The 17,984-nt window shown below is 31.1% G+C and overlaps 3 protein-coding genes across 4 annotated transcripts; 1 reads left to right on the top strand and 2 right to left on the bottom strand.

The window, feature by feature from the left end:
• Positions 1 to 2,993: 2,993 nt before the first annotated feature.
• Positions 2,994 to 3,674, bottom strand: LOC125603029. Its single transcript, XM_048774291.1, has 2 exons — positions 3,507 to 3,674; positions 2,994 to 3,415 (listed from the first exon to the last, which is right to left on the bottom strand). Exons 1-2 carry the CDS (start codon positions 3,610 to 3,612, stop codon positions 3,297 to 3,299), a joined length of 225 nt encoding a protein of 74 aa, XP_048630248.1. The 5' UTR covers positions 3,613 to 3,674; the 3' UTR covers positions 2,994 to 3,296.
• A 232-nt stretch (positions 3,675 to 3,906) lies between these two features.
• Positions 3,907 to 5,413, bottom strand: LOC125603028 (mediator of RNA polymerase II transcription subunit 6-like). Its single transcript, XM_048774290.1, has 5 exons — positions 5,118 to 5,413; positions 4,875 to 5,049; positions 4,719 to 4,788; positions 4,350 to 4,459; positions 3,907 to 4,245 (listed from the first exon to the last, which is right to left on the bottom strand). Exons 1-5 carry the CDS (start codon positions 5,366 to 5,368, stop codon positions 4,084 to 4,086), a joined length of 768 nt encoding a protein of 255 aa, XP_048630247.1. The 5' UTR covers positions 5,369 to 5,413; the 3' UTR covers positions 3,907 to 4,083.
• Positions 5,414 to 8,382: 2,969 nt separating this feature from the next.
• Positions 8,383 to 12,532, top strand: LOC106449548 (receptor-like protein kinase At3g21340). 2 transcript variants are annotated; one of them, XM_048774289.1, is made up of 13 exons: positions 8,383 to 8,476; positions 8,589 to 9,132; positions 9,405 to 9,883; positions 9,975 to 10,119; positions 10,238 to 10,309; positions 10,571 to 10,642; positions 10,731 to 10,802; positions 10,892 to 11,070; positions 11,182 to 11,399; positions 11,501 to 11,627; positions 11,700 to 11,765; positions 11,847 to 12,036; positions 12,172 to 12,532. In XM_048774289.1, the coding sequence occupies exons 1-13, from the start codon at positions 8,383 to 8,385 to the stop codon at positions 12,530 to 12,532; spliced, it is 2,619 nt and encodes an 872-aa protein (XP_048630246.1). The 2 variants fall into 2 exon arrangements, with proteins under 2 accessions (XP_048630246.1, XP_048630244.1); XM_048774287.1 differs by having other exon boundaries at positions 10,892 to 11,073; positions 11,152 to 11,399.
• Positions 12,533 to 17,984: the final 5,452 nt, after the last annotated feature.

Below are 17,984 nucleotides of genomic sequence, written 5' to 3'. Positions count from 1 at the left end.
TTTTTTTTTTGTAGATTACGAGCCAAAAATTGTTGAAATATAATATCCTCATAATATACCCGCTGATAGTTTGATATCATCAAACGAAAAAATCATTGATCTTTTAAACGAAAGTACAACAAGCAGGGAAAAATGTCATGAGATGATTGAATTACGACTGCAAAATGAAGCAAAAAAATTAGCTTTTAAAGAAGTAAAAGAGGAAAATAAAATATTTCTAAAAAACTTAGCTTCTATCGTTGATGTTAATATTCGTGAATACATTCGATCTGAACAAGAAAGAATGGTACGAAAAAGGCGTCAAGAGAAACAACAACAATCATCTTCGGTTACACAAAATTTGTTTGGGCAATATTTTAGAGATTTGGGAGGTTTTGGAGCAAATTTACCAGACTATTAGTGTTGTTATAATATTTAAATTTGAGTGATAATTATGTTTTCATGTGTCTTTTTAATAAGTTTTTATTATGGTTTTTTGTAATATTCTTGTTGTTTAATTCTAGTTTTAAAATATTATAAATCTTTTTAAATTTTTTTTATTAATTTCACGTGTAAAACTTAAATTTATAAAACAAATTTAAAATATTTATGAGATATAAAATTTATAAGGATTAAAACAATAAACAAAAAAATATTTAAAAATTATAAATACGATCTATAATTGTAAGGACCAAAATGCAAATAAAAAGATGAAATTTCAAATTTGAATTTTTGAAAAGTGAAACTCTATATTTAGAGTTTCACTCTTCAAAACTTCAAATTTAAAGTTTTGAAGTTTTTTTTTGGAAAGCAAAAAAACTCTATATTTGGTGTTATAGAGTTTCTTTTGGAAATGCTCTAAGAGCATCTCCAAAAAGGAACTCTATTTTGAAGTTTCCAAAACTCTATATTTGAAGTTTCAATGTATTATTCTCCAAAAGTAAAACTTCAAACCTAACTTCAAAATTATTTATATTTTACACTATAGTCCTTATATTTGTCATAGTTGATGTAAATTCATAAAAACTTCTATAAATAACTAGTACATATATATAAATATTACAGAAATATTAATTAAAAAAATCTTACACTAAAATATAAAATTATAAATAAAAATACATAATTAAATATTAAACTGCAAGCAAATACTCCATTATTCCATAAAATTATTTTCGTAATGCTCCCATATATGATCAACTAGTGCATTTCTTATACCCGCTGATAGTTTGATATCATCAAATGAAAAAATCCTTGATCTTTTAAACGAAAGTACAACAAGCAGGGAAAAGGGTCATGAGATGATTAAATTACGACTGTAAAATGAAGCAAAAAAATAGCTTTTAAAGAAGTAAAAGAGGAAAATAAAATATTTCTAAAAAACTTAGCTTCTATCGATGATGTTAATATTCGTGAATACATTCGATCTGAACAAAAAAGAATCGTACGAAAAAGGCGTCAAGAACAACAACAACAATCATCTTCGGTTACACAAAATTTGTTTGAGCAACATTTTGGAGATTTGGGAAGTTTTGGAGCAAATTTACCAGACTGCTAGTGTTTTTATAATATTTAAATTTGAGTAATAATTATGTCTTCATGTGTTTTTAATAAGTTTTTATTATGGTTTTTTGTAATATTCTTGTTGTTTAATTCTAGTTTTAAAATATTATAAATCTTGTTTTAAATTTTTTATTTAATTTCATGTGTAAACTTAAATTTATAAAACAAATTTAAAATATTTATGAGATATAAATTTTTTAAGGATTAAAACAATAAACAAAAAAATATTTAAGAATTATAAATATGATCTATAATTGTAAGGACCAAAATGCAAATAAAAAGATGAAACTTCAAATTTGAAGTTTTGAAAAGTGAAACTCTATATTTGAAGTTTCACTCTTCAAAACTTCAAATTTGAAGTTTTGAAGTTTCTTTTTGGAGAGCAAAAAACTCTATATTTGGAGTTATAGAGTTTCTTTTGGAAATGCTCTTAGAGGCATGAAGTATGCTGTCGATACTATAAAATACTTATGGTCGTGTCATATGATCCAGCTGTATCTACTTTTTCGACGGTAGTTTATTGCATTCAAGTAGTTCTCTCATTGAATTCTGAATCAAATTATATTTAATTTTTCTTTTAGTCATTGCATGCATGGAAAATAGTTGAGTTTTTGAAACTCTACATAGTTTACTTTTCTCTGCCAAAAACTAGGTGATCTCATAGTTATTTATAAAGAATTTTCTCACATAGCTTTTCTTTTAACCAACAAGACGTCATTGCAGGTAATAAATTAGGAATAGTTTCGCAATAACTTTTAGCAGCTCCAATTACAGTTCGTCGGTTTTCGATGGCTTCGAGCATGTGGTGGTTCTCGTGTTAATGACCGCCACATCTAATGTTCGGCCTTCGTTCACATCCCAGCACTACATGAGCTTGATTGAGCTTCTTGTGGTGGTGTGCGAAGCAATTGTGTACAGAATGGGCTCGGGTTATGGAGTACGGAAGTTGCGGCCTGTTTTGCTCGGTTCGATATCTTGTACAAGTCGTATCCAGGTCTAATAAATGCTCGGTTTGGTTATTGAAAGTGTGGTAGACCGCTGCTGTTGCTGCTTGTTCGTGGGCAGGTGTTTTGATACTCTCGGCGAGCTGTTTTTAGATGGGCCATTATCTTTAAGAGTGGATTCATCGGAAAGGCCAAAATTACCGGGTTTCGACTTTCGGTTGAACTTGGTTCATCTTTTTGCGGCAAGTTGATAGTGCGGATTTAGTCGCGTTTCGGAGCTGTAGTTGTGGTTGTGGTTGTTGTGTTTGTCTTGCCTTTCGTTTTTAGATCGAGTTTGTGTTTAGTTTTTTCTTTTTTTCTGCTTGGTGTTATTCTCTATAATTCTATCAAAAACTTAAAATTTGGTAATAATATCTTAACATTTTTACCAAATTTTTTTTTTTTTAGCAATTCTCAGTTAACTATTTTTTCCAAACCCTGAAAGAATTTCAACGTTGTTGTGAACTCACCTGATCAAATTTTTGATTTATTTATGATTCTTCATCAAATCCAAGGAGGTCATCAAAACCAACTTATAACTCATCTGCGGAACCCAAAAGTTTTCTTATTAAAAACATAAAGAGGACTTGATTACTTACTTATTAATACATCAAAATATTACAAACTTATATACTTTTAATACTCACCAGTAGAACCCACAAGTTTTCTTATTAGAAACACAGACTAAAGATCGTGTTGACTTATTCATACATTTAACTATTACAATGATATCAACCACTTCCATTATCCCCTCTGATACCGAAGTCGTAATCATTAGGGACCACCGGGACAGCTACATGGGCAGCAGAAGCCAGGTGCAGCCGGTGCGCAACACTCACAGTGTGGACACATGAGAAGTGGTGGTGATGGTGCCATCAACTTACGCCCTCCACCTATTTCCATAGAAACGTAATTTTATCTCCCTAAGAAAAATCTACAAACCATGTAAGATAGGGAAATTCAGAGATAAATTTTCTAACTTACCTCCTAGATGCACACTAGCTGCTTGACATGGGAGTATTGGAGACAAGACCAGTGCAAGAACTAGAACATATATGAGGACGCTGGACTTCGATGGATTGGTTTCCATCTCCGATTTTTTAATGTAAATTGGTGAATATGTTTAAAACGTAATTGATTTGGTGTTGAAACTTGAGACCACGGTTGAGTGTAGTATGTTTATATATGAGGGTATAGAGAGGTAGTAAACTGCAACTAGTTGGTCAAGAAGATGACTAAAATAATTGAGAGATCAAATCTAGTTACCATTGACCAACATAAACCATTCGTTTTGATGATGCAACTCTCTTTTGAGTTCACATAGTAATTGTCAATTTCATTTCATTAAGTACATGATAGATACCAATTAGTTGACCTTGAAGTGTTTGCCGCGAGATGACTTACTTTCAGATAAAATTTGACAAGTGACCAGGTAAACAATACTGTGACGAGTTCAAATTAGAAGATAAGAAGAAAGAAAAAAAGGTAGAAGAGTCTTTGCTAGTACCTAAGAATTCTATTTATCTGAGAAGCGAAGATGAAGAAACAATCTTGATGAGCTTTAGAACTTCATTCGTTTAGCAGGACCTTGATCGATAATAGGATCAATTTGAGGCTGTTGTGACTCTCCTCCCTGTGTTCCAACCTCTTCTTCCTTTTCCCCTAATGCTTCCTGGCTAACATAGCCTTCAGGGAAGGGTGGTGGTGGAGGTGCTGGGGGTAGCTGCACAACGCAACACACATAAAGAAGCAAGTCTCCCAATCAGAAAAAAGGTAATAAGAAGTAAAGCCAGAACAGATTCACGCAAGTATGTATTACGAATGTACCTTGCTATATAAAGACTTAAGAATCAAATCGACTCGCTTCACTTCCTTAAGATCAACCGTCTCACTAGCAGGCTTTGACTCAGAAGGTTCGTTCTGGCTTTTAGCATCACCTGAAAAATCCATAGATAAATCACAAGATATCGATGAAGTAAGCGCTTTCTCAAGTTCAACAAAGACCACAAGTAGTTGAAAAGTGAAGCATTTGACTATGAGCTTCCTAAGTTAACTGACAAAGTATTTACATTTGCATCTATCAGCCCAGTCTTATGGACTTAGCTTAGTAGAGCCGGGAGAGAACTTTAAATCTAACTCCTAGTAGCAGAAAGAAACGATTTGCATCACATCAAATGAGACAGAACAAAAGCTTACCTTGCCTAATGGTCTCCAACTTGGATGCAGCAACCGAGAAAGCGTTAGATATATTATAAACAGCCCGACCCTAAATGAGAAGGAAACAAAAAAAAACAATTAAGCAGCAACTATCTATAAAAGCAGACAAGAGAGAAAGGGAGAAGAAACTCTCACAACACGAGCTGCAAAGACAGTACAAAGCTGAGGAGCTTGGTATATAGAACCGTCCAAGATATAATACGTCAGCATCGGTGTGACTTTCTCAGGACCATCTCTCTTCTGCTTCCGAAACACGAAAAAGTTTGGCTCAGTGGCATCGCTGATCACATACTCTAACCCTGTCATCTTCCTGCACATGATAATTTATAATCAAAACCCTAAAACTCGAAATTGAAAGGAGGGGGAGGAGATGATTACGAGAGCTGAGAGTGGTCGAGAGGGTGAACGGATCTACGACGAAGGATCTCGTTGTTGCAGGTGATATCGTAGAAGGGAGAGAGGGCGAAGTAGTCGAAGACGTAGTTACGGTCTAGAGGGTAGGAGTTGATCCAGAGCTGATCTCTGAAGCAAATACCGGTCATATCCGTGCCTGGTGGTTGCAGCGGAGGAGCAATCTGCTCCCCCGCATTGCCGTTGAAGGTATCGGCGGAGAGAAGAGAGGCGTCCATGGAAGTGATGCGTCGCCGTGTGGGCCTCTCTACTTACTGAGTGACTCAAGAGTTATATATTTCGGCCCATTTTATATTTCTATTGGCCCAAAATATTCAGCTATTCGAGTATCGAACCGGGATTTGGATTGGGTAAGTGCCAGTTGGAATTTGAAGGCGTCGTTAAATGAATCATATGAAACATCTATTTTAGTTTCATCATTTATACATTATTTCCTTTTAATTAAACAAGAAGTTTCACACCTTGAGATGAAACATCTATTTTAGTTTCTAAAATATACGTGATTAACATAATAGGTTTCTTATTTTAAAAGTTATTAAAATATATGTAAATTTTATTTTCCGCTTTTTAAATTTTAAATTAAACCAGTGGTCAAACAAAATTAAACCGTAAACCGGAATTATTTATGGATTGTACATGTAACAAATCCAAAACCATTTAAACCAGTAAAATTTTATATATTTTTTTTGATGAAATTTCAAATTTATTGATCTATCAAAAAAAATGTTATTTACATATTAGTCACCTACTATGTAAAAGAAACTCTAATCTGAAGTATAAAAATCAATTCTAAATCATAGTCATCTTCGAAGTAACCCACCCACCCAACTTGTGCTCTAGCTTGTATTTTAGAGAACTAATCCTATTCTTCATGTCCTTACCGATGAGTCTGGGCATATGATCTGTTGAAGTCATGATGACGCATAGCATTCCTCTTTTACCATATGTGGTAAACTGTCATCTAAAATGGTAACTTTGCTAGACAAGCATCCACTCCCTTCACCCCCATCCTTTGTTAGCGCTGCAACAACCACTGCCAGTCCCGATTTATATTGTTATCTACAAGTCTTTGAGCAAGATTCTCTCATACCGTATAGAAAAGAGACATGCAAAAAACAGATGGTTCCTTATCTCATCCTTTTCTCCACACAGCTCACATCATTAACTGCTAAGATCCAGAAATCATGAACCAATGAACTGGATAAAACCAATTTATTTATAATTAAGTGTTATTAATCATTTTTAATTGTTTTTCTTCTAAAATGTATAGAAAAGACACTGCTATAAATAAAATTTTAGACATTTTTATTATTATTTTTTTTTATAAATTTCTAAATATGACTACAAAAATTATAAGTTAAAATAGCAATTTTTATAATTATGATTAATTATATTAAAATTTTCAATAACTAAATATAACTATATTCGTAAAAATTTCAGAAGATAAATAACAAAATGGTTTAGTTTTTATTCTATAATTAAACTCAACTGAACCCGGTTGAACCATCAGCTAAAAGCTTTTCCGGTTTGGTTATGGATATGATTTTAAAAATATTGGTTATAACCCCATAGTTTCAAATCCTATGACTTTTAGGGTCATCAGCCGTTAGGCCATTCTGAAAAAGACAAAAGGAGTTAGATTAGTACAAGTTCCATTGTTCACTCGAAGTTTTGTAGAGATCTCCAACCCTACTCCATTTTTGACTTCAAACTCAATTATGGAGTAAAATCTTCTCCAACCCCATTTCATATTCAACTCCAAAATGGAGTAATAGCTAGGATTACTCCATTTATGGAGTAATTTTACCCATTACTCCATTTTGGAGTTGAACTTTTTCTATTTATGAAATAGTCATTTTAATCTTTAATAATATATTTCATACTTAAAATAATATAATAACATGAAAAAATATAATACTTCGCAAAAGATTATTTAATAGTTTACATAAAATATGCATAAACTCATAAAAGTCAAAACTAAAAATAAATAATATAATATAAATAATAATTAATTTGGTAAATTGTTTTCGAAACTATCAAAATCGGTGAAGTATTATTCATACGGAACAAATGAGTTTTTTTAATCTTGTGGGTCAAAATTTTGATTGATAACATTTGTACTTGTTGAACTTGATATATGCACAAACAGTAGGATCCAATACATAATTCAAATAACAAAACAAAACTTTGTTTTTTTTATGTTCTTTTAATGCATATAAATATTTTTGAATTTGAAAAATTGCATATGTAAAAACTGCATGAATTGTAATTGAACGATAATCTCTAGTTGTGTTTTTAATGATAAATACTTAATTTAAATAAAATATATTATTATGGAAATTTTGTAAAAATAAAATAGTTGTGTTAATTGTTAAATTTTTATAAGTTGAAGGTACTACTAATAATTATTAACTAAATGAAAAAAAGAATATATTTTTTTGGAGTAAAAAATGGAGTAATACATTGGAGTAAAACCCAACTCTATTTTAAAATTACACCATTTTGGAGTAAAATTTGGAGTAATACATTGGAAATGCTAGTGAATCATCCGCGTAAAAGCAATGTTCTTGCCCAAAACAAATAAATAAATGATGAGTGTTGACATTTTGTTTCAATTATTGAACTCTAGTTCGATGATAACCTAATTAATTATAAGGAAACATAAACAAAAGACAGATCAAATAATCACCAAATGAAACTAAACTCAAAGGTCAAAGTCACCAATAATCACCAAATTTTATGTGTTGTTATTTTATCAAAAAAAAAAAAATTATGTGTTGTTGCATGCACGTCATTTCTGGACCAGCAAAGCCAGTTTTTACATGTATTCTTTGCGTCTTTTTAAAATGATCTAAAATCACTATTCATATTTTTTTTTGGTTATCATCACTTTTCATATTTTAGCCATGGTAGCACATTATTAACACTTGGATCGTTGATTTTAAATCTTTTATAGAACATGAATCAAATTTGACTTCTTAGTTTAGTTTTATTTTGGTTGCAGACAGCTGACTCTTTTTATTTATTTATTTTTATAAACTGACCACCAAAAACCACATCGGCGCTTCTTCTTTTTTGATAAAGGGTTTCACATCGGTGCTTATTTGCTTTCAACAATTTCCATTATAACATTGTTCAGAAAAAAAAAAACAATTTCCATTATAACGAGACATCTCAAAAGTTTTATGTGTGTGTGTGTGTTTTTTTTTTGTAAATGTACCACTAAAGAATAATGGAGAAACATCCTCAGGCACTTCGGTTATGTGCGTTGATATGCATCACTTTTTCTTCCCTTTTACATATCGTTGAAGCTCAGGACCAAAAAGGTATTACATACACGGTTCTAGTATTTCTGTACTACACTTACGTTGAAAGATCGTTCTCATATACAAATATTGGTCCGATTACATCTTGCTTATATGTGTAATGTGTTACTAGGATTCATCAGCTTGGATTGTGGCTCACCACCTAACGAGCCTCCTTACAACGACGTTCAAACCGGACTAACATTCTCAACGGACAACGGTTTCGTGCAAACTGGCAAAACCGGAAAAGTCCAAAAGGAGATCGAGTCGCTCTTCCCTAAACCGGTTTGGAATCTCAGGTACTTCCCAGATGGAATCAGAAACTGCTATACCTTGAACGTCACGCAAGGCTCAAAATATCTTATCAGAGCTTTATTCGTGTACGGTAATTACGATGGTCTTAACGAATACCCGAGTTTCGACCTCTACCTTGGTCCAAATCTTTTGGAAACGATTGATTTGAGTCTATGGGGGACAGGTGGAATGTTCGAGGAGATCATCCACAAACCCATATCTAAGACTCTGCAGGTCTGTTTAGTTAAGACAGGAATAAGTTATCCTATGATTAATACGTTAGAGCTACGACCATTACAGAACAATAGTATTTACAATACTCAGAGCGGCTCTCTGAGGCATTTCCGACGGAATTATTTCAGCACTGCAAGCCGTACCGTAAGGTATCAGTCATCATGCATGCCCTTATGAATAAAACTTAATTAAATATTATACCCTTTTAAAACATTTTGTAGCTATTTCGTCAAAAATATTAATTTTTGAAAAATCTTGCTTTATTTGATACGGTTACACAAAAATTTCGAGGCCGGTTGAGGTACTTTCGATTGAAATATTTCTCTACCGTTCGAGTTTACCACAAGAGTTTAGTTCAAAGTGATTGGTTCTTGATCCAAGTTTTGTAGACTCTAACACATGATTAAAATATTTTTGCTAGGTATCCCACTGATGTTAGCGATCGTGCATGGATACCCAATTTCAATGAGAAAAACTGGACACAAGTAACTACCAATCTCACCGTAAACACTTCTAATGGTTATAACCCACCACAAGTCGTGATGGCGTCAGCCTCAACGCCTATAAGTGCTTTTGCGTCCTGGAATTTCACCTGGTTATTGTTTCCTTCCACGACCCAATTTTATATCTACATGCACTTTGCCGAGATTCAATCTTTACAGGCCAACGAAACCCGAGAATTCAGTGTATTGGTGAATGGTGATCCTATGCACGAACGCTATAGTCCTAAACCGTTGTCCACAGAAACGTTATCCTACTTCACACCACAACAATGTGATAAAGGAAATTGCATCGTAGAGTTATTAAGAACGTCAAAATCTACTCTTCCTCCTCTCATAAATGCTATCGAGATTTACATGGTGATCGATTTTCCGCTGTTGGAAACAAACCAAGATGATGGTATGTCAGTATAATATTTTCCTCTATATGACTCCTTTCATTTTGTATGCATGAGTAGTTGATTATTGATTTAACAAGAATTTTATACCAGTTCTTGCTATCAAGAGTATCCAAAATACTTATGGACTGAGTAGGATTAGCTGGCAAGGGGATCCTTGTGTTCCTATAGAGTTCTTATGGGATGGTTTAAACTGTGACAACTCAAATGCTTCAGAGCCACCTATAGTCACTTACTTGTAAGATCATTCTTTAAATTATTTTGCCAGTTCTCTCACAATGCGGTGTCCTTTTTTTTTTAACATCTCACAATTTATTGACATTTTAAGTAAAATGTGTTCATGAATATGTCTTTAGAAATTTATCATCAAGTCAACTAACCGGGATCATCGCGCCTGGCATTCAAAATCTAACCAACCTAAAAGAATTGTAAGTAGAGGGAAAACATCATCATCTTTATAACATCGTATATATTATCCTTTTCTCCAGACATCTCACATCATTAACTGCTAAGATCCAGAAATCATGAACCAATGAACTGGATAAAACCAATTTATTTATAATTAAGTGTTATCAGTCATTTTTAATTGTTTTTCTTCTTCTAAAATGTATAGAAAAGACACTGCTAATTTTAATGTTCAAAACAAAAACGTCGTATATATTTCATATTTACAATAAATGTTTAATCAGAGACTTGTCAAACAATAATTTGACTGGAGGAGTACCTGAGTTTCTTGCTGGCATGAAAGCACTCTTGGTCATGTGAGTCGCTTTTGTGGCCATCATTTTTGTCTGTTGTCTTCCTTCATTATAGCATTGCTTATGTTCCTAACTCTGTCTATCTTAACAGAAATTTAAGTGGGAACAATCTGAATGGATCTATTCCTCAAGATCTTCTTAAGAAAAAAGGACTAAAACTAATGTAATGTTTTTATCATATACCATATTTTCTTCATGAATATATTAAACCTATTTGATTCTAACTAAACATCACTGGTAATTAACTTACAGTAGTGATGGAAACCCGGATCTTATTTGTGCGGATGAATTATGTGCTAACAAATCCGCTGGTTCCAAGAAAAAGTCTAGTGTAGTACCTATTGTTGTATCGGTTGTAGTCGTTGTTGTTCTTGGATCTGCATTGGCTTTCTTTTTTGTATTCAGAAAGAAAAAGACACCAAACAGTGCAGGTATACAAAACAAACATTTTAAACTGACATAAAATTTCATTACATTCATAATACATGCATGTTTCCAAAGTCATATCACATTTGGTCTATCATCTTATATGCATGTATCAGATCCTAGAACAACCAGATCTTCAGTACCGGCAATAATGACGAAAAACAGAAGATTTACTTACTCGGAGGTTGTAACAATGACAAATAACTTTGAAAAAATCCTTGGTAAAGGAGGATTTGGAATGGTCTATCATGGAACTGTAAATGGTACTGAACAAGTAGCTGTTAAAGTGCTCTCACACTCATCTTCTCAAGGGTATAAAGAATTCAAAGCAGAGGTAACCGTTAGCAAATATCTATACTAAAGATTTATAGAAAACAATACGGTACTTTAAAAATGAAACGTTACAATTTTGTTATGGTTCTTCTACACTTCTAGGTGGAACTTCTTCTCAGAGTTCACCACAAAAATTTAGTTCGCCTCGTCGGATATTGTGATGAAGGAGAAAATTTAGCTCTCATATACGAATACATGGCTAACGGAGACTTGAGAGAACATATGTCGGGTAAGTATTATTAATTTCTACAAAGAGCAAATTTGTGTATGGTAACATGTTCATATATTGACTGAAACGTAGGAAAACGAGGTGGATCTATTCTGAATTGGGAAACTAGACTAAAAATAGTCGTCCAATCTGCACAAGGTTTGATATGAGTTTCGATGTATAGTTTCTTGTTTCTTCAATTTATTTGCTTAAACCTTGAAATGAAAAATTGTTGCATAGGTTTGGAATACTTGCATAATGGATGTAAACCACCTATGATTCATAGGGATGTCAAAACCACAAACATATTATTGAATGAGCATTTTCAGGCTAAGTTAGCTGATTTTGGACTTTCAAGATCTTTTCCAGTTGAAGGAGAAACTCATGTGTCCACGGTTGTTGCTGGAACCCCTGGATACCTTGATCCAGAGTAAGTTGTATAAGGCTGTTGATTTTTATTGTGTTTTAAATTGTATAAACTCTGATGTTTCATTCGTAGCTTAATATATACCACATTTTTGCAATTTCTCTTCTCTTCTAATGACATAAAGAAACAATTTTGCAGGTATTATCGAACAAACTGGTTGAACGAAAAAAGTGATGTTTATAGCTTCGGAATTGTACTATTAGAGATCATCACAAATCAGCCTGTAATCAATCAGAATCGTGAAAACCCATATATTGCAGAATGGGTTGGGGTAATGCTTACAGAAGGAGACATCCAGAACATTGTGGATCCAAAACTCCATGGAGATTATGACTCTGGTTCTGTTTGGAGAGCAGTTGAACTAGCAATGTCGTGTCTAAATCCTTCGTCAGCTAGAAGACCAACTATGTCTGAAGTCGTTACCGAATTAAACGAGTGCTTAGCATATGAAAACTCAAGGGAAGGAACAAGCCAAAACATGACTCACAGAGTTCTATAGAAATGAGCATGAACTTTGGTATTGGAACTACCCCTGATGCTTGCTAGACAGCAAAAAAGTATATTATCTTTGTTCAATTGGGTTAATCTTCTTCTTTTAAACAATTTTTTTTTGTAATGAATTTTTGTCATTGGGTAATGTGATTTGTATTGCAATCAAGATTTGCAAATTTAAGGTCTTGAAAATATATAACAATTGACTTCCATTGGAAATTTCCAAAACAGAAAAATTGGTCTTGAAAATACAACAGTTGACTTCCGTTGGTAATGTGATAAGTATAAACACAAATTTGGACGTAACAAACGCTCAATATTATCTTCAAAATAACATCGCCTAATGATAAGTCAATTAAATCATAAACATCTAGTTAACATTATGGGTCTAAATGGTGACCAAGAAATAAAAAAGAATGATGCATTCTTTGCTATTCCTAATTTTTTTTACCATTTATAAGGAATAATTTTTCCTTTCTGTTCCTTTTCATTCCTTTTATTCTAGAGGAATATAGAATAAATTTGTTTCTCACTAAAATTGATAAGGAATAATGTTCCTCTTTATTCCTCTAATTTTATTCCTCTGCATTTTTTCCCTACTCATTCATATTGTTCATATATTGGTCACCAGTTAGACCCTATGTATACTTATAGAAATGATTAAGAGAATTCATAGATATTTTTTTTTTTAAATTGGTTTTAAGTGGTTTTGTTAGTGTGTGAGTAATACAAACCTTTCTATATTGGATGTATAACATAATCGAATAATCTCGATATTACTTTATTCATTTTTCATGATCTGAAGCCACAATTGGTCAAAAATTCGTCAAAAATTCCTGACGGATTTATCTAGTTCGTAGAAATCCGTCAGGAATTTTTGATGAATTCCCGACGGTTCTTGGTTTCGAAAATCCATCGGAAATCGAAAATAAACTTGGATAATTTTCTCTCCAAAATTTTAGTTACCGCTGAACTGAAAATTTTCAATGGATTCTTGACGAATATTTTCTGTCAGAAATTTAATGCATATTGTGAAAAACTTATTCTTCCTCATTTTACTATATCTCTTTCTAAAAGAAAAAAACTCTCTTCTCTCACCATTCTCTCCTAAAATCGTCTCCATGTCTCAATTTATATCTAAATCATGTAAGTTTCCATTTTTGATGAGATCGTTTGATTAAAAACATGTTAGATTATCGATTTTATTGATTTGAAAGTTAATAAGGGATTTTGAGTTTAGATTTAAGATTGAAAGGTAGTTTTAAGATTTTGTTGTTTGTGTTAGGTTTTGTTAGTTTTAGGAATAGTATTTTTTGTTTATCAAATTTATAAGATGGTTTTTGAATAAACTGAATTTTACATTTTAAACTAATTATTCTAAATTTAAAAAAAAAATCAATATTAATTTTTATTGAATTAAAAAAGCAATTATCATAAAAACGTGAGATAACTGTTTTAAAAAAATTATAAACTTTCAAAAATATTTATGAATTGTCTTCAAATTTTACAAAACATTTATTTGTTTGTAAGATGTTTAAAACTATATTAAAAAACGTTTTCGATTTTTAAAAATATTTTTAATACTTTGAAGAATTTTTAGATAAGTTTTTATTAGTTTTAGAAATTTTTATTTAACTTTTAACCATCTTTTATATTTTATATATTTTGTTATTATAAATAAAATAATAATTTTAAAAATGTGTTTGTTTACGATGTGTTAGTTTTATTTATAATTTTTAAGTTAGGAATTTAGTTTAGATTTTTCATGTTATTTCTATATTTAAAACCTTTTAACATTATAAACTTTTTTTTAATTTTAGTTATATTTTTATATATTTTAAAAATGTTTTATTTATTTTTAAATATACTTTTAAAAAATAAATTACTTTTTATAAATATTTAAAAATTTCCGACGGACTTCTTTCGGTAATTTCTGACAAAATATTTTTGATGAATTGTTTTGGCGAAAATCTGTCAAAAATATTTCCGACATATTCCTGATAAAAATCTCTGATTGATTATTTTTCAATGCTCTAGACCCGACGATACATATTCGTCAGAAATCTATCGAGAATGGCCTGACGGATTCCCAACGAATACGTCCGTCGAGAGTCGAATGTTTTCTTGTAGTGATAATCTTAAAACTTCAAATTCATGAGCTATATATATATATATTTAAGTTCTTTTGATCGTAAATTTTCTTTAAATTCTCTGTACTTACTATTATCTTTTATAAATCATTTTGGCTTAATTTATCATGTAACTTAGATCTTTTTAAAATTGAATCTAAATAAATTTACTTGTGGATTCATTGATTCCTCCTCATCCAAGATTCACCCCAAAAATCCAATAGATTTTTGAATTATGGGAGATAGTGTACACTGTACACTACAACAATTGATTTAGCTCATAGCACACTTACTCATGAGTCATGCTTACAAATTACAATCTTACATTATACACACGGTTTAACTTTTACAGTTGGTAAACTCTAAACGAAATTAACAACAAACTTAACAACCAGCTAAAACCAAGATTTAAACAATCTCAAAGTTACCATCCAAACCAACTCCGGTTAGTTAAACCAGGATTCCGATGTACAGAACGTCTAATCTGATAACAAATTAATCTCGGGATCAAGAGTCAAGACTTATTAAAATCGAAACATTGGTCAGAAAGCTTACGAAAATTTTGGTTAGCCCAAAACAAAAAAAATGGTTTCCAATCCATTTTCTTTTGTTTTTTCATGGTAATAAATGGGTCGTAGGCCCTGGTATGGTTCAAAGTATCTAAGCTCTAAATATGTAATCAATGGGCCCGAGATGAATCATACCGTGGAGGATAAGAAGCATCTGCCAATCTATCCTACTATATAAAAGGGACTAAATTCAAGGCTTTTGAGACTATCCACCTCAGCCAAAATATTCTCATCTAAAAATAATTAAAAATAAATATCATTTAGAAAATAATTAACTAACATACAACTTTTGATATTTCTAGAAATTTCAAATTTGTAACTGCTAATTTATTAATAGAATCATATATCTATATTGAATTATGTTATATTTTAATAGTTAGACTTTAAGGATAAATAAATTATTAATTTATAATATATATAATTTATAACATTATATTGTAGTTATAAATAAAGAGAAAATAATCGGGAAGGATGAAGAAGCTCATGTAAAATTATGTAATTAAAATGGTAAAATGGTGAGTATGATGAGGTGAATCTAAGAAAAGGGACTAAATTCAAGGCTTTTGAGACTATCCACCTCAGCCAAAATATTCTCATCTAAAAAGAATTAAAAATAAATATCATTTAGAAAATAATTAACTAACATACAACTTTTGATATTTCTAGAAATTTCAAATTTGTAACTGCTAATTTATTAATAGAATCATATATCTATATTGAATTATGTTATATTTTAATAGTTAGACTTTAAGGGTAAATAAATTATTAATTTATAATATATATAATTTATAACATTATATTGTAGTTATAAATAAAGAGAAAATAACCGGGAAGGATGAAGAAGCTCATGTAAAATTATGTAATTAAAATGGTAAAATGGTGAGTATGATGAGGTGAATCTAAGAAAATTTGTTGTACAAATTATGGTGTTTTATTCGTCCACTATAATGATTTAAAATAAAATATATATTCACATAAATAAGTCAATATTTGTTGTTTTTTTTTTGGTAAGATGTTAAGATTATTATTTTCTAAAATGTTACACTGTTGTTTTTAAACAACTTATTACAGCAAGGAAACAAAAACAACCAACAACAACTCAAGGTAAAAAAAGCCTTAAGGAAGTCTTATACAAGAAATATAAAAAGAAGTAGAGAAGATGAGAAAGAAGAACTTACCGGGTAAGAGAGGAGACGGTCACGCATCATACGGTCGAAAGAGGCAAGGATGACTGATGAAGGTGAGGAGACATGACTGAATGTAGAGCTTGATGACTGGAGTAGCATGTGCATCTACGTTGACGCGAGGTTGATTGATCTAGGTTGCAACAGAGTGTAGATCAGCCGGAGGAGAAATCCAAACTTCAGCAGCAAAAGGCTCCCATATCAAGCGAGAGAAAGAGCACTCAAAGAAGAGATGATGGTGAGCCTTTATTTCCAGATTACAAAGGGCGCACGTTCCTGAGACATTTAATCCCCAACGCCTCAAGCGATCCTTGGTTGGCAGTCTTCTCCGCAAAGCCAGCCATGATATAAACGCATTACGTGGAATATGTTCCTTGAACCAAATATTCTTGTGCCAATATGTATTGTTGATAGTGTTTATATTCTTTTCTGACATTAGTATCCATATTTTTTGATAAACTGATCCAAAGAGATTAGTTTGTGGAGCTAACCAAACGAGGATTATAGTGTTTACTTTGGAAAAAGTAATAGGTTGAATGATAGATGGCGTGCGTGCCTTTTCACATGGAAATCTGCACATATATTAAAATTATAAGTTTTGAATCATAGAGAAAATATAGTGTATATGACTGAAGTTGGTACATTCCGAAACTAAAGATGGCTGAAATTCTTCTTTGTCAAAATGCATAGATGTGAATCTTATATGAATAGAGTTCTACATTGCTTATAGCAGTGTAATAAACTCCGTGTGTAAAGGAGAAAAAATGTTATATAAGTGAAAACAAAAATTATGATTTTTTTCTTGTGCCTATAGGCTCTTCGCAATTTGAATAAGAAAGAACATATTGTGTGAAAATCTTTGGCTCGGTCAAATTTTATCTAGTTGTTTACAAAACTGTTGTTATCTGATTCATGTAATTTTTCAGTGTTGATTTAAAAGCCCAAAAAACCTATCTATACTGACTTTTTTATATTTTTTCTGTGATTTGAATTTAAAAAGAGATAAAACTTTCGATAAGTTATGTAAACTCAGAACAAGTATTTAGCTTTAGAAAGCATTTACATATTTCAAACTTATAATATATACATGTATAATGTTTAAAATTATGCATATAAAACCTGTGTAAAATGTGTCTGAATATGTTTCTCTTCTTTAATGTGTTAATCGTACTATATATAATATTATTTTAAAATTTCAAAAAGTTTATGTCACTATCACATACAAAAAACCATCAATAAAAAATATAATTCTCCATCTACAACAAAAAAATGAAAAATTATTAACATATAAATTTAAATTAAAAAAAAACTAACATTGGAAAAACAAGAAGTTAATATAAAAGAAAAAAATTAACAAATAATATTATAAATAAAATAAATTTATAAGACATAATCCGCGCGAAGCGCGGAAAAAATCTCTAGTACTATTAAAGAAGTATAATTAGGTGTTCAAAAAAAAAAAACTATTAAAATATAATTTTTATTAGAATTCTATCCTTATTTTTTAGATTTATTTATAATTGCATAACATTACCTTTTCTATTTTTATTAAATCTATACTATTAAAAAAAAACATT

The sequence above is a fragment of the Brassica napus genome, unplaced genomic scaffold, assembly GCF_020379485.1.
Source record: "Brassica napus cultivar Da-Ae unplaced genomic scaffold, Da-Ae ScsIHWf_306;HRSCAF=497, whole genome shotgun sequence".
Classification (NCBI taxonomy): domain Eukaryota; kingdom Viridiplantae; phylum Streptophyta; class Magnoliopsida; order Brassicales; family Brassicaceae; genus Brassica; species Brassica napus.
The sequence above is the reverse complement of the archived record's forward strand: the minus strand, read 5'-3'. Positions and strand labels throughout refer to the sequence as shown.